This window comes from Vulpes vulpes, chromosome 10 (genome assembly GCF_048418805.1).
Source record: "Vulpes vulpes isolate BD-2025 chromosome 10, VulVul3, whole genome shotgun sequence".
Taxonomy (NCBI): Eukaryota; Metazoa; Chordata; class Mammalia; order Carnivora; family Canidae; genus Vulpes; species Vulpes vulpes.
In genome coordinates, this window is record NC_132789.1 from 73,384,321 (window position 1) to 73,401,140 (window position 16,820).

At 42.5% G+C, this 16,820-nt stretch overlaps 1 protein-coding gene across 1 annotated transcript in view; it reads right to left on the bottom strand.

The window, feature by feature from the left end:
- Positions 1-8,451, bottom strand: part of CCDC38 (coiled-coil domain containing 38) — a 38,201-nt gene extending 29,750 nt beyond the window's left edge. The window contains exons 1-3 of the mRNA XM_072722485.1: positions 8,379-8,451; positions 4,705-4,805; positions 3,187-3,352 (exon numbers count right to left, since the gene is read on the bottom strand). Of these exons, the coding sequence (XP_072578586.1) occupies positions 3,187-3,352; positions 4,705-4,805; positions 8,379-8,451 (340 nt within the window). The remainder of the gene's footprint in view (positions 1-3,186; positions 3,353-4,704; positions 4,806-8,378) is intronic.
- Between the last annotated feature and the right edge of the window lie 8,369 nt (positions 8,452-16,820).

A 16,820-nucleotide genomic window follows, 5' to 3' on the forward strand; every position in this document is an offset into this window, starting at 1 on the left:
TGTGAGATTAAGCCCTGCATCGGGCTCCGTGCTGGGCTCCGAGCCTGCCTAAGATTCTTTCTCTCCAAAAAAATAAAACATGATGAAATCAGAGAGGGAGACAAACCATAAGAGACTCTTAATCCTAGGAAACAAACTGAGGGTCGCTGGAGAGGAGAGGGTGGGGGATGGGGTATCTGGGTGATGGACATTAAGAAGGACACGTGACGAACACTGGGTGTTATATAAGACTGATAAGCCACTGACCTCTACCTCTAAAACCAATAACACATTATATGTTAATTAATTGAATTTAAATAAAATTTAAAAATTCTCTCCCTCATCCTGTGCCTCTCCCTCTCTACTCTCCCTCTCAAAAAAAAAAAAAAAAAAAAAAAAAAAAAGAAAAAAGAAAAAAGAAGAAAGAAAGAGAAAGCAAAGAAGAAACCAGATCAATTTTTCTGTAGAATTTCCTGATTAATGGCAGATTGCATCCTCAGGGTATTATTTAGCATGTGCTCTGGACACCTGGATGGCTCAAGCAGTTTAGTGCCTGCCTTCGGCCTAGGGCGTGATCCCAGAGTCTGGGGATTGAGTCCCACATCGGGCTCCCTGTGTGGCGCCTGCTTCTCCCTCTGCCTGTGTCTCTGCCTCTCTCTCTCTCTCTGTGTCTCTCATGAATAAATAAATAAAATATATATATAAAAAAAAATAATATGTGCTCAATCTCCTATGTGTGATTGATTAGATTCAGATGCAGTTTACTTTTTAAAGCATTTTTAATGGAACAAAAAGCACGAAAGTGCTTACTGTAGCTCTCATTTGGTCATTTATGATGGTCGCATGAACTGGAATAAATTTCAATATTAAAAACAAAATCCTATGCTGTCCATTTATTAAATATTATAGTTATGCTTACATTTTGGGCTACTTTACCATGATACTACCTGGCTGAGTTGATGTGATTTTATTCTTCAAGTCTAAATACACTGGTTACATGGGTTTCCCATTTTAGCTCTTCTAGCTATCCAGAAGGGTTTTTTTTTTGACAAAGAGACAATGTATGATAAAGCTGTCATCAAAGCATTAGTGTTCCTCAACACCAGAGCCCCTGACGGCTCACAGAGGATGTGCTCCAGAGGTGTTGCCCTCCAAGAGTAAACCACAGTCAGGCTGTCAGCCACGTAGAGGAGGAAATGGCACGTCTTTTATGCAGCCCAACCGATCTATGACAGTTGCCTGTGTAATTTCTTCAAGGTAATCTAGCAGTTGGCTACTACTACATACAGTTGGCTACTACTACATACACAAAAATAACTGGGCTCACAAAGTAGGAGTCACTTGCTCCTTTTACATCATGTAGACTTGTCTTTAATCAGAATTCAGGCAGGAAATGTAAAGCTGGGGGATGGGGGTTTCAACCAAATCAACTCTTAATTGGAAAGAGTCTGAGGAGAATTTCTCTATTTTCCACAAAAAAAGTCCAAATTGCTTGTCTGTGTAATTGGCAAAAACTGACAACCTGATTTCCATTGCTGACAGAGCCCAGATTGCCTTGGATAATACCAAACAATTTTACCATTTCCTTTTTTAAGAGTCTACTTTATGTCATTTACTCTTAAGAGACCAGTCACCCCTCTGTCAATCAGCATGGTGTCATATAGAGTCACCTGCAAAGCCATCTTTGCTAGTTATCTCAGAAGCGGTAGTGTGGCAAGGATTTTTGGAGGTAGCCACTTTATGTAGAACTCTAAAACGTATCACATATCATTTTAAGTGCTCTTGATGACTTAGGGTTGACCACTCTACAGAGGTGAACTACAAGACACAAGACTGAACCTAGCTGTACCCATCAGTGGTCACTGATACTACCATGTCGCCTGACATTTGCACTTTTTCATACGATAGTGCAGAATATGCACCTTCACAATCTAAAAAAAGTTAACATGGCTTCCCTCTTTTATACTAATTATTGACTCTGGAGTTCTTTCCTAAGTGTTTTGTTGTTGTTTTCTGAAGATTTTTTTTTTTTCATCACAATTTGGCAAAGTTACCAAATTTTTAAGTTACCAGGGCAAATCCTGGACACTCAATGTATCTTCCCCGCTTCCTCCTTCCTTTCTGCCTTCCTTTTTAATTTAAAAATTTAGACAAGACTCATTTTGGGGGAAGATTTTATGACACCATCATCTTAGCATTAATCACTTCACCCTCACTGGCTTCAAACTGCTTTCTTTTTTTTTTTTTCTTTTTTTTTCCTTTTTTCAAACTGCTTTCTATTTCATTTGGAGGCACTTCTTGATCTGATAAGTAAGAAATGTCCATGACATTTTGATTACCACATGGCCCCTTTTCATAGAGCAATAATTCATAGCCTGTAATATTTTAACGTGTTGCTTTCAGGTGCCATTAAAACAGGTTATGTTTTTGTAACAACAGAGAAACTTACTTAATTCTATTAGCTTCCTGATCCTGGATCTATGAGTTGTATGGCCTGGAAAGTCACGACTTCTCTAGAAAGTTTCTATATATTTCTACATCTAGAAATGAATTTCGATGGTCCTAGTCATAACCTTTAATACTGTATCGTTTTGACAGTGGCTTTCTTCTTTAGAGAAATAAAAATAAGTAACAATCTATTTCTTGGAAAAATAGGTTTTCTTATTTACTTTTTTATTTTATTTATTTATTTATTCATGAGAGACACACAGAGGGAGGCAGAGACACAGGCAGACGGGAGAAGCAGGCTCCCTCTGGGGAGCCTGATGTGGGACTCCATCTGAGTTGAAGGCGGACACTCAACCTTTGAGCCACCCAGGCATCCCTGTTTTCTTATTTAAAATAGATTTTGTCGGGGCTCCCTGGGTGGCGCAGCGGTTTAGCGCCTGCCTTTGACCCAGGGCGCGATCCTGGAGACCTGGGATCGAGTCCCACATCAGGCTCCTGGTGCAAGGAGCCTGCTTCTCCTTCTGCCTCTCTGTGACTATCATAAATGAATAAAAAATTAAAAAAAAATAGATTTTGTCCTGACTCTTGGCTTCCATTTACAAAGAAGGGCTTCCTTTCCTTCCCTTCCCTTCCTTTCCCTTCCACTCAACCATAGTATGAGACAGCATACTTTTTTTTTTTTACCTCCAGAAAAGCCCCCCAACCTGACATTAATAGTAAATATTCAAAAAATATTCTTTAACAGTAATCTAGACTTACCTTCTGTTAATCTTAGAATAAGAGTGGGATCTAACCCAAATTTTTCAAATGAGCCACCAGCTGCGTCAGAGTAGAATGCTACTTGGCCCAGGTGTGAACGACTCTTCATTCGAGATGAAAAAGTAGACTTTTGGTAGACTTTCATGCTGCGGTTTATAAATTTTTCCTGCCCAAGTGTGAAAGTTTAAAATAATATCTATTATACCAAAATAATGTTGTCTTTAAAAATATAGTGATCATATATAAAAATATCATTTGCAGTAAGTCTTTTCTCATTATTGGTATATTTCTTTTTATTGATACATTAAACAAGCAACTTTGAGTTCTTATCTCTGAAGGACTGGGTATAATTTGTAATTCTTTCTCTTCTGAAGCTGAGCACAAATATAAAGACATTCAACCTTTACTAAACATGGATGTCACAAATATGAGACTAGATAGTGTTCTGGCTTTATTTTCAGTTTCATTTTTATTTTTTCATCCTGTCTTGCCCAAACTGCAGGTAACTTGGAAATTCCACTGATTTGAAATGACTGGTTCTGTGGAATTGAGTTGAAAACTTGAGAGGAAATGGACCTCCCCATTAGACATAAATAAATCAACCTTTTATATTCGTGAATCAATTTAATTTTGGACGCTTTCAATAAAACTATAGAACACAAGCATAAAACCTTCACCTTACAGATGAATCTGTTATTCAGCATTTCTAGACATTTTCTTCATCTAGGAATAAGGAAAGCAAGCCTTTTGAAATCCAAATTGTGTAATAAAAGGTACGATAATATAAGGAGTGAGGTTAATTGCAAGGCACAGCTGGAAAGTTCGCCTCATCTCTGGTTTAGCTTCATACCAAATAATTCTAAAACGACCCCCTCTTCCACTTTTGTTCCTTCTTCCTTCTCCGCCCCTCTCCTTAATGCTCACATACATCCTCTTATCTGAATCTGGTGAATTTTAACTTATTCTTAACAATTCAGCTCTCGCTATCTCCTAGTGAAGTCTTTGTGCATGTGATACAAACAGACACACACATACTCACTCTCCCACCTCCATCCCCACCCCCATCACCATCACCCTTCTCTCTAAAAAAGATGGTCACTCCTTTCTTTACACGTCTTTTGTATGCTCTATTACTGTATTTTACCAAGTCTAAGATGTCATTTATAGAAGCACTATTATTTTATGCACTGCCTATTATACATGGCATCCTACCTATATAAGCTGGATCCCCTTTCAGGAATGAGAAAATGTGAAAAAATATAAGCATTGAAATCAATGAAGTGGGGTGTACCACATTTGTCATATGCGCTGGCCACAGTGTGTGTGTCTTCCACGAGTAGGCAGTGATCATTAGGTCCTTGCCATGGGCTTGATGTTGTTCCTGTCGTGCATGTTTACAACCCAACATAGTGTGCGGTACCTGACCCCTTTTCTTATGCCAGCAAAGTTCATAAAAGTGGTGGGTAAGAGGATAAATTTCTAACATTAATTTGGATTGGGTTTTTAATAAAACTTTACCTTTTTCTTTGCTGCCATTTCATTTTCTTTGAAAAGAAAGAGATCTTTGAAAAAGATCTTGTATGGCCTGTCCTTTTTGACTGAGTCATCTTTTCCTTCATCTGTTAAAAAGAAAGAAAAGAAAAATATCTGTCATCCCTGCTTTTTTGGCCAGAAGGGCAAGGCTCTCACCAGCCAAGGTGGAGCAGGAGGATAGGTGAGCCTCTCAGGAGGAGGACACAGCCTTTGCTCCCCAACTGAGGCAGGGATGCAGGGCTTGGATCTCGAGGGCAGAAGACACAGCTCATCTGTTTCCCATGGCATGGAGCACAGTGCTTAGTACTTCAGGGGGAAACAGTCTATATTTGTTGTGTGAATAGATAAGGGGGCCTGTTACAGGATAGTGGGATCATATTTTGAGGCATTAAAATATTGGTTCTTCTCATCACTGTGAAAATATGTACTATTACCCTTACACCACCATTTTGGCAGCAAGAGACACAGCTACTACCCTTCGGGGCATCCTCGGTCCAGACTAGAGAGTATTCAAAAACAAAACCATAAAAAAGTAAAGATAATGACAAGAATTGGGAAGGGTGTGTAGGAATTGGAAACTCAAACATTCTGCTCGCAGGAATGGAAAATAGTGCAGCCACTTTGAAAAACAAGCTGGCAGTTCCTCAAAAAGTTGAACATACAGTTGCCATGTGACCCAGCCATTCCACTCCTAGAAATGAAGACATATGTCCCCATGAAAACTTGTACATGAATATTTATAGCAATATTATACATAGCAGTCAAAAAATAGAAACAGGGATGCCTGGGTGGCTCAGTTAGAAAAGCACCTGCCTTCAGCTCAGGCCATGATCCTGGGGTCCCAGAAAAGCACCTGCCTTCAGCTCAGGCCATGATTAAGCCCCACATTGGGCTCCTTGCTCAGCAGGGAGTCTGCTTCTCCCTCTGTCCCTTACCCGGCTCATGCTCTCTCTCTGTCTCTCCGTCTCTCTGTCCCTCTCTCTCAAATAAATAAAATCTTTAAAAAATAAAAAGATAAAAACAACCCAAATATTCATCAACTGATGAATAGATAAACAAGATGTGGTATATCCACACAATAGAATAGTAATCAGCCACAAGAAGGATACATGACTGATGAAACTTGGAAATATTATATTAAATGAAAGAAGCCACATTAAGTCTCTACATTATAAGATACCATTATATCCTATGAGATGTCTAGAATAGGCACATCCATGGAGCCAAAAAGTAGATTAGTGGTTGCTTGGGGCTGGAAGGGAGATGAAGGATGGATGGGTTTCTTTCTGAGACAATAAAAATGTTCTAAAATGGACTGTGGTGATGGTGGCATGTATCTGTGCATACAATCCATGGGCTTGTACCCTTAATAAAAAAAAGAAGCCTGGCTGTAAAGGGGAGGGAAGTGAGGGAAAGGGATTGGAAGGGAGGAAGAGAGAAGTCAACTGAATTTTTGAACAGATTTTTTTTTTAAGTTTTTTTTTAAGATTTTTTTTTTTAATTTTTATTTATTTATGATAGTCACAGAGAGAGAGAGAGGCAGAGACACAGGCAGAGGGAGAAGCAGGCTCCATGCACCGGGAGCCCGACGTGGGACTCGATCCCGGGTCTCCAGGATCGCGCCCTGGGCCAAAGGCAGGCGCCAAACCGCTGCGCCACCCAGGGATCCCAGATGTTTTGTTTTTATTCATAAAATTTGAAATGATCAAAAGTCTTTCTCTTTTTCTTTCTTTCTGGCTTTTTAATGCTTGAGGGTGGAAATTTTGGTTTCAGATACCCATAGCCAAAAGCAGGAATTCTGGAGCTTGGAATTGACATCTTAAATCAGAGAAAGGGAACGGATAACTGAAAACACATCCCCCCTCCTACCCTGGGCCCTGCACCCACTTTCACCTCCTAAAATACGGGAGTATCTTGAAAGCACCTCTCTCTTCTCTAAGCAAGTAAAAGATACAGCTGGGCTGGGGGTTACTGGTCTGGAGCTTAGAGGCTGCCTGAGAATTGGCTATTTGGCCAGGGATTCAGGTGGGAAAGTGGGAATGTCTGGGATAGAAACCCAAGCATGTTTTTCTGCAGGTAATGGGCCAGGAAGAAAGAAAATTGCAGAGTGGAAGCTTTGGGCTCAACACAGAGTGTGTAGTGTTCCCATCACTTCCTATTCACCTTGTGGGTGAAGGAAGGATCCCTTGCCCCAAATAGTATGAAATGACTAAACATATGACACTCCACACTGGACTGATGAGATAGATAGTGGGTTATTAGTCACTTACACTCACAGCCCAGGCGGGGAGGACACTACCTGCCAGGCAGAGCCACATCATGACCATACTCAGGAGCAGAGTGAAACAGACAGATGGCAGGAGGCAGGCTTTGTAGTAATAAAAGGGTGAGGTGCCTCCAGCTTCCCTCAAAAGGATGTAATTGACTTGTGAAACCCATTAGGTTGAAGACCACTGGAGTATAACTGGTCCAACTGATGGGGAAACTAGATGGGTGGGGAACCTTTCTCACTGGGTGGAGGTCAAATCTGGCAAGAACAGAGAGACTTACAATTAGGTCTTGGGGCTCTGTGAAGCTCAAAGATGTCAAGGCAATATATGAAATCTTAGGCCTTATAATACATGAGCAAAGACAGGTGAGGGTGGGTCCAGGCAGCTGGGCTTGGAGACAGCAGGAGTATGGAAGGGCAGAGCCAACAGACTGAGGCCCAGGAGGAGGCAAGAAAAGTCAAGGACCTAAAGGGACTTGGGGTTGAATGGCATTGCCAGAAACTGTACTTGTACCCTATGCCACCACTCTCAGGACAGAGCTAGACCTGACATCCCAGGATGGGACCACTGATGTACTGTAACAGGTGAGTCATTGGTAGGCTGGACATCTCTCCCTCAACCAACCCTCTCTCCTCCCAAGATAAACCTCACAAACTTATTGTCCACCCCACCTTAGGTGGCTTAAAATCTTGAATGCCCAAGTTTAAACCCTTTCCGAACAAGTTCAAGCATCCTGGATTGACATTTTTTCCCAACTCCAAAGCCAAGTGCCCTTTAGTTATAGAGAAATAGAAAAAACTAGAACTCTAAACACCAAGTATATCAGTTTCCTATGGCTGCCAAAATAAATTACCACAAACTTGGCGGCTTAAGACAACAGAACTTTATTCTCTCACAGTCCTGGAGTTCAGGAGTCCAAAATCAAGGTGTCAGTAGGACTATGCTCCCTCCAAAGGTTCTACAGAAGAATCCTTCCTTATCTCTTGCAACTTCTGGTGGCTCAGGCACTCACTGGCTGTGTAACTCCAATCTCTGCCTCTATGTTTACAGGCCCTTCTTTTTCTCACAAGGACACTTGTCCTTGGATTCAGGACCCACCTTAAGTCCAGGATGATCTCATCTTGAGATCCTTCCTTCAATTACATTTAAAAGGTCTTTTTGCCAAATAAGGTCCCATTGCAGAGATTAGGACATGGACAACTACCATTTTGGAGGGACCACCTTCACCCCACTCTAGCAAGATTCCTGAATTATAAACCCACTTAAGCATTGGCCCTTAGCCAACCCTTCTCCCCACTTGAATTACTTCTTAGTCACATAGAACTAGGGCTGCTATAACAAATCACCACAAATGGAGGGGTTTAACACAGCAGGCATTTATTCTCTCACAGTCCTGGAGGCCAGAAGTCTGAGATGAAGGTATTGGCTTGGTTCCTTCAGGAGTTTCTGAGGGAGAATCCATTGCGTGACTTTCCCTGAGCCCATGAAAAGTGCCTATAGAGTGCCTGTTACCTGTAACACACTCTTGGTGTTATCCAGTGTTCAAATCTTTGCCAAATTTGTAAGTGACAAAGAAGTTATTCTTCTATACCGATAAATACGAATTCCTTATATACTTGTAAAGAAGCAGGAGGAGGAGGGAAAGGCTGGAAAAGGAAAGGAAAGGACAGATTTTGATAAAATGTAGTTATTCATGACCTTTATTATGACAAATAATTGAGTTACTTGTTTTATGTCATGAAATTCCCTAGCAATCTGGCCAAATATGACAATTTAATGCCCCTCCAATGTGAAGATTTTTCTTTGCAGAATTAAAAAGTGGAAGGGAACCTTCTCAGCAGGTCATTTATAACCTCTTTACACAGAAAGGCCATGTCTGAGGCCTTCACGTCGTGTGTCATTCTCCTTTTCCCACGTTCCCAATCTATTGTAGAGATTGACCGTACCAGGCACAAAACAAGAACTCATGGACAGATTTCTTCTTTACCTTCAGAAGCCAGGGATATCGGCAAAAATTGTGATGACATTTTGTCTCCTGGTCCTGTCCAAAGAAAAGGGAATACATTAAAAATTTTGTAAACCTGAGCTTCGGGTGATGTATGGAAGTGTTGGGTCACTAAATTGTACACCTGAAAGTAATATACTGCATGTTAACTAAATGGAATTAAAATAAAAACTTAAAAAAATAAATTCTGTAAAGCTTGCATAAAGGGGGCTAAACTCAACAGCCCATGATTCCAAGTGGCCCTCATTGCTTTTATTTTTATTATTTATTTATTTATTTATTTATTTATTTATTTATTTTTTCTTCATTGCTTTTAAAAGCACAAACCCTTTGACCCAGCAATTCCAAATCTAGGAACTCATCCCAAGAAATAATCAGATAAGGGGGCAAAAAGTATGTACACTAATGTTTGTTGACATTTAATAAACAGGGAGTTTATTAATTGAATAACCTTGGTATGCCCATAACACGGATTGCCCCGTGTCCCATCAAAACAATGCTGCAGTTGTGGGACCCAGGAAATTTAACAAAAATCCCCTGCCCCTGGACAAGCAGAGCAGGACTAACTCCATTTTGGGCTGCACCCGCCACCTCCTGTATCACCCCCACATGACCTGCTTATTGCTTAAGGCGCTGCCCCACCCTAGTCAGGCCGCTGGGCACACCCTAATCGGAAATCGGCTCATAACAATGTAACCCCACCTTGTGCCCGCCAAAACTGCGGGCCAATTCTGACCAAAACAATAGGCCAGCTCAAATGGATACTATAGGATAAAATGTAATTCAATGGCCACCTGCGTGTGGACCGACATGACTGTGCAACTTTCTGCGTATGTTACAATCCCACTGGCCCCTATAAAGCCGCTAAGCCTTTTAGCCTCGGGGTCCAAGTCCCTGCTCCGCTGTGTCGGGTACACTTGGACCCAAGCTCAAGTTTGTAAATAAACCCTCCTGTGTTTGCATCAGTGTCGGCTCCTTGGTGGTTTCTCGGATTTGCAATCTTGGGCACAACAGTCACTGCTTACCGTTGTTAACTATATATTAAAAGTGGAAAGAATGGGAGCAGTGTGGATAAAAAAAAACACCTGCCAAATCAGATGTTTGAGAAGCTGTTCACCGAACATTAATAGTGCTTGTCTTCGATTTGGAGCAACCTCTCTATTCATTTCTATCAGGTTTGGGATTAGGGCTAGGTGCAAAATTTAAGGAAGTGACCCCCAAAATTCAGTTATTGAAATAAATAACATGCTAATGAAATGTATAAAAAAAATTCCAAGTCAATGCAGGAAAAAATCCATGGCGGACAAAATATCAAGACTTTAAATACTGACAGGTTCTGACTGTGCACTCACATGACCCTGAGAGCAGGTGCCTCCCTCGCCACACCTTCGTCCTGGCCCACAGATCTCGTCTTTATGTACATTTTTGGTATTTTGCTCATCGTGGAATTTCTTTTAAATTTTATTTATTTATTCATAGAGACACAGACAGAGAGAGAGAGAGGCAGAGACACAGGCAGAGGGAGAAGCGGGCTCCACGCAGGGAGCCCCACGTGGGACTCGATCCCAGGTCTCCAGGATCATGCCCCGGGCTGCAGGTGGCACTAGACTGCTGTGCCACTGGGGCTGCCCTCATCGTGGAATTCTTTGCATTGATTTTTATTTTTAAAAATAGTGAATTAAAATGTTGTTTGTTTTTGCCCTCCCCCTTAGGTGTCACACCACAAGTAAATGTTTCCCTTGCTTCAGCCTAACCCTTGTCTTAAATTTTTATACTTTTTTGTATTATTATTTCTCAATGAGCTTGGTGAATTTTACGATGAAAAAAGTGGCAATGATATTTTCATTTGGGCAGGAAAAAGGGCCTTCGGGAGTTTATATAAAAAGGGAACAATGTGAGACACATCCCATCTCAGGCTGCTAATTTAAAGGTGTCCATCAGGGGATCCCTGGGTGGTGCAGCGGTTTGGCGCCTGCCTTTGGCCCAGGGCGCGATCTTGGGGACCCGGGATCAAATCCCACGTCGGGATCCCGGTGCATGGGGCCTGTTTCTCCCTCTGCCTGTGTCTCTGCCTCTCTGTCTCTGTGTGTGTGACTATCATAAATAAATAATAAAAAAATTAAAAAAAAATAAAATAAAGGTGTCCATCAGCTCTCTCAAAGAGCCATATTGACAAGACTCTCAGAGGCATTTGAGTGATTCAAGATACAGACTTTGGAATGGAGAAGCCTGTCAGTTTGGCATTTACAGTTGTGTGAGCAAGATCATTTAACATTCTAAATATATTTATTGAGTATGTACCATGTGTGAGGCACTGTTCTGGTGCCAGAAACAGGGCAGTTTAAAATTGATGACAACAACAAACAGAAAAACAAAAAACAAAAAACAAAAAACAAAAAAACCCACACATTTTTCCCCCCAGGGGGCCTACATTTTAATTACTTAGTAGCTCTGGGACTCAGGCTCCTCTTCCATAAAGTAGGAAGATAATTTTGTATCTTAAAGCTTTCATGAGGAGACAATGATGTAATGTGTGTAAACACCCAAGCAGGGTGCCTAGCACACAGAGCAAACTTAGTAAGTGGGAGCAATTTTGTGCTAATATTTACCAAGGAGAATGTGGTTTTACTTCCAAGTGATTATAAAAACAAAAATGGAAAAGCAAAAAGACATGATGTCAAAGCTTATAAAAGAGAAAAGGTTAACAAAAACTATGTCATTGATACTTTTTCACATTACTGAAGATTTGTTTCACATGCATTGGGTTCATTCTGACAGTGGAAAAAACGGGCCGGTGGAAAATTGAGGACAATTTGTTGGGTTGATGTATTTGGAACTTGGATGGCCAATAGTAAAGGTTGGTAGAAGATTTTCATATATATTTACACACTCCACACTCATCCAAATCCCTAAGATTCTACTCACTTCTTTCTTGGCACACTTTTAATCTTCCAATTCTCCTAACTCAATTCACTCCTCTTTCATTCACTTTATCCTAAGTCTATCTGCAATAAAAATCTTTACCCATGGGTTCTGGCACTTTTTCACTCATAGGGAAACTGGAAGTTCTCGTTCCCCTAAGCCAACTGTTAATAGCAGGTATCTGCTCTGATTCCATCTCTCCAATAATTCAGAGAACATGTGAATGGAACCAGTAGTCTCTAGAAGTTGTTATGCTTCTGTACTTCTGTACATATTAATCTCCCTATTGATTAATGAAAGATTGGTAAAGAACCAACGAGAGAAGAAGAGAGCCAACTATTCCTAGAAGGGATTATAAAGTTCTTTGAACTAAACCAATAAGATGTGCCAACCAGGAAAAGAAAGTCAAAGCCAGTGAATGTCTTGGTTGTGCAAAATAAAAATAACATGACTACACAGAGTCTCTGCGTTGAAACAGAAGGAAAATGTCACTGGATTGCATAGCAAACACCTGCAAATTCACATCTAAGATACATGTTAAAAAAATAAAATATATGTTTAAATCTAGCTTCTGACAGATGAAAAAGATGAAGAGCTCAAAAAAACAAGGGCTTTAACATGGTGACTTCAAGCCATCATTTTTAGAGGTGGCAGAGGCTAGTGGTTAAGAGCATGGACTCTCATCATGCACCTTAAATCCCCACACTTCAATTTCCCCATCTTTCAAAAGGGCTGATAAGAATAGCACCTACCTCATGTGATGGTTAAGTTAGGACCTACGTGGCGCCCAGCTTGGGCAGCATGAGGCGCACCATGAGCCACAGCAGCGTAAGCCCATGGAGAAAGCATTCCGAAGAGGAAGGATACCCGGTGTGTTTGAGGAACAGCCAGGAGAGTAGTAGAACTTAAGCAGAGGAAACAAAGTAGAGAAGGATAGGTGAGATCAGAGAGAGAGTGAGGGCCCTGTGGGTCACTCTCTCAGTGAAATGGGAATCTGGAATGAACCACTGTGGCCGCTGAGCTAAGAAGCGACTGTACAAGGGGGTTAGGTGAAATAAAGACATCTGTTGGGTGGCTACAGTCATTGAAAGGCAAGACATAATGGGAAGAATAGAAGTGGGGAAAGGTGGTTAGATTCTAGATCCATTTGGAAAGTAGAGCCTGCAGGATGGGGTGATGGTTTGGATGTGGGGTATGAGATAAAGAGCTCAGGAAACAAAGGGTGGAGTTGCCATCAATGGAGACAGAGCAGCTATGGGGAAGGGGCAATTAAGTTCAAAGGTTTCCAATTAAGTCAGGAACATGTTACATTTGAGACATGTTAGGGGACATGGGCGTAAAATACACTGTTCTTCCAAGGCAAACACCATACTGATTGATTTAATTAATGCTAGCATTCCTCTGGCATTATGCAATTATGTGTGGCCACTGAGTCAGGTTTTTTCATGTAGATCATCACAGGGGTAGCATGGATGGATGACACTATGGAAAGTCCCTGGTCTTGACAGCAGGTTGAATCCTGCCTCTGGTTCTAACCAGCTTTTTCTTTTAGATCTATCTGCTGAAACTCAGTGCACCTTAGGTCCTTCTTCTATCAGGTATGGATACTAATATCTTTCTTACAGGCTTGTTGCAATTTTCAAACACAGGTAATGTATGCAGTATGGCTACTCATGGTAGGCTGATAGGGAAATAATTGCCTATTAATTTCTTCAAGGTAGATGTCCAGATCTCTTTCTAGTCCTGTCTCGTGAATAACCACTAGCCTTTGAAAAGGAGGGATAACTGACCATCAACTTTTGTAAGAAATCCTGAACTCAAATTCCTGAAACCCTTCATTTGAGTCCTCTCAATCTCCAGCAATACTGCTGCAAATTTGGGGAACCTGACTCACCTTCGTGCACATTCTTAACATTCCAAGCTTCATGGAAGTAGAAGTGGAAAAAGAAGAATGGGGTTTTCTAATGACCAACCCTAAAGTCCAAGACCAACTCCAAATGAAATGAACAATAACAGTATCTACCAGGTATTATTTGAAGCAATCTGTTTGATTTTTTAAAATATTTTATTTATTTATTAGACAGAGAGAGGCAGAGACACAGGCAGAGGGAGAAGCAGGCTCCACACAGGGAGCCCAACATGGGACTCGATACCAGGTCTCCAGGATCACGCCCTGGGCTGAAGGCGGCGCTAAACCACTAAGCCACAGGGGCTTCCCTGTGTTTGATTTTCTTAACAACTCTCTCTACAACTCAGGGAGAATGGATTTCCAGAGTCTCTTAGTAGGAGATAAAACGCTTTATCTTTGTTTATCTCCCATACGCAAACAAAGATTTAGACAGATTCAGACCTAAAGCCATTTTTGCCCACCTCCTTCCCACCCACTTGGACAAATGCTAGGAGAAAGGGCTGTAAACTGTGTCCTTGGGTGGTGTGTAGAGACCAGAGCTAGCAATTTTTTGTTTACCTGCGAGCCAGGAGCCACTAGGTCCTTGGCCTGCTCAATGACCTGCCTCTTTTGATTAGGTCAGAAGCAGAGCACACTGATAGGAAATTACCTTCAGCTTGACCTTTAAGGCCCTGCTGGCGTATTTTGTGTGGACTTTCCTGTTGACATTTGTCTGCCCCTTTTGCAAACTGAAAAAAACAAAAAACAAAAAACAGCCTGAGTGTCAAAAGGAAGGAGAACAGGGGAAGTCAGCCAATGCGAGTAAGATGATGTAAAAAGTACCGAGTGAACTGAGAAGTGCTACAGGGATGCTGGTTATTACTAAGGAAATGATCTGTAATTACTGCTTAACAATGACCGAGGGGGAGAGCAGCTCACTCTTGTTCTTCTTGCTTCTGCAAACCTCTTGTTTACAGGGACTTTTCAGCCAGTGCTGTGTACCTGGACTGTAATGGACACAGTTCACCCACAAATCAATGTCCCCAAGAAAAGAATGAGCATTTCTTTTTTTGACTTCCCCAAAACTTGTAAGCTTTCAGTTCGTGGTACATTCTGAGAACTCCGGAGGGGACCTTGTGGCTGAAATCTTACCTTGAACTTAACTGACCAGGAAGAGAAATAAAAGTATTAAAATAAACTAGCAGCAGCAGTTGCTGCTGTGGTAGTAGTAATATAATAAGAATTACACCTATTATTTAGAGCTAGGCACTGGGTAAAGTGTTTTCCATTCCATTTTCTATAAAGTTCAAACAAGTCCATAAAATAGAAAGAAACAATTACCCCGCTGAGAAGATGGATGAGAAAACTGAGGTTGGGGAAATTAAGGACATTTCCCAGGATCAAATAACTCATAAGTAACAGCGGGATTAAGACCAGTTTATGGAACCCCAAAGCCTTCTATGTTACCATTATTTCACCTGCTCCTTCACACCTACAAGTTCATAAATCTACAAATATACCTATAATTGCAAAATGTCACAGATTCAAGTCCTTAGCAGAAATGTTAGAAAATTTTAGTGTTTCTCTGGAATTAGTGACTTTATGGGTTTGTTTTCACTATATTTCTCCTGTATTATTTTTCTCTATATACCTTTCTCTTTAAAACTATGTATAGACACACACACACACACACACACACACACACACACACACACACCTCTTTGTGATTTTGTGTCCGAGCCTGGGTAATACATGGATTTTTCTTCTCCTGTAGGGTCTCTTTTACTCATATTCTCTATTGAATTCTTTTCTTTCCTTTTTTTTCTTTACTCTTTCTTTCCTACCAACTTTTTCTCTTGTAAGACCAAAATACAAAGCTATATTCTTATTATATTCATCTAACAGATTTTTTTTTTTGCTTTCTCTTCTTTGTTCTTTTAAAATAATCCTAAAATTGACTTTTACATTTTATGGTTTTACAGGCCTCAGCCTGCTTTTATGGTCTATTTTTCGTGTTTATAAAGTGCCTTCCTTTTGATTGCGGTCTTTGCTGGGCAGGGAAAGTGCCTTTCCTTGTCTTTGTGTGTCCCACAGCCTAACACAGAGCTTCTAATGCAATCGTATAAGCAAAATAAGGCTCAAAACCAAGCCCAGTGCCTGTCAGTGTTGTCACAGCAGGTGACAGGTGAGAAGAGGCGTGAGTGAGAATCACAGACCATCTTCCTTAAACAAACGTGACTCTGTCTCCAACCCTGGTGGCAAATCGAGAGTAGGCCCCGCCACGGACGGCCGGGGAGGTGGGGGAGGGACGCTGAGCTGAAACCACTTTTACCTCCGAGAGTTTGGGTCCGGGAGCCGGTCCGACCTATCCTTCGGGAAGGCGTTAGGGGACGGGGGGCAGAGGCGCCAGGGGGTTCTCTCGTCCCGGCTCTAGCCTCCTCCGCCCGGATCTCCCTTCATCTCGGGGACCTTCTGGGAGGGGATCCCGGAGCGGAGCCGGCCAACCGAAAATTGTGCGCGGCCCCCGCCCCCCACCGCGGCCGCGCGGACCCAGCAGCCCCCCCCCCCCGGCAGGGCTTCCCCCGCGCTGCCCCTCGGGGTCTCCCGTCCGCGCAGCCCGCCCTTCTGTCCCCGGTAAGCCAGCTTCGGGGCCCGATCTGCAGAGTAGGGACAGTGGTCCCCGGCACACGCGCCCAGGGCCGGACGGGGCGGAACCAGGACTGTCCCTGACAAGGGTTAGCGCTACCCCTCGCTCGGGGGGTGGGCCCTGGCGCTGCCGCCGCGCGCGTCCGATTGGGAGAGGGGGCGGGGAGTGGATGGGGGCGGCGAGCGGATTGGGGGGGCGGCGAGCGGGTTAGAGGGGGCGGGGCCGAGCGGGTTGGGGGTGCGGCGAGCGGACTGGAGGGGGCCGGGCCGAGCGGATGGGGGGGCGGCGAACGGATTGGGGGGGCGGCGAGCGGATTGGAGGGGGCGGGGCCGAGCGGATTGGGGGTGCGGCGAGCGGACTGGAGGGGGC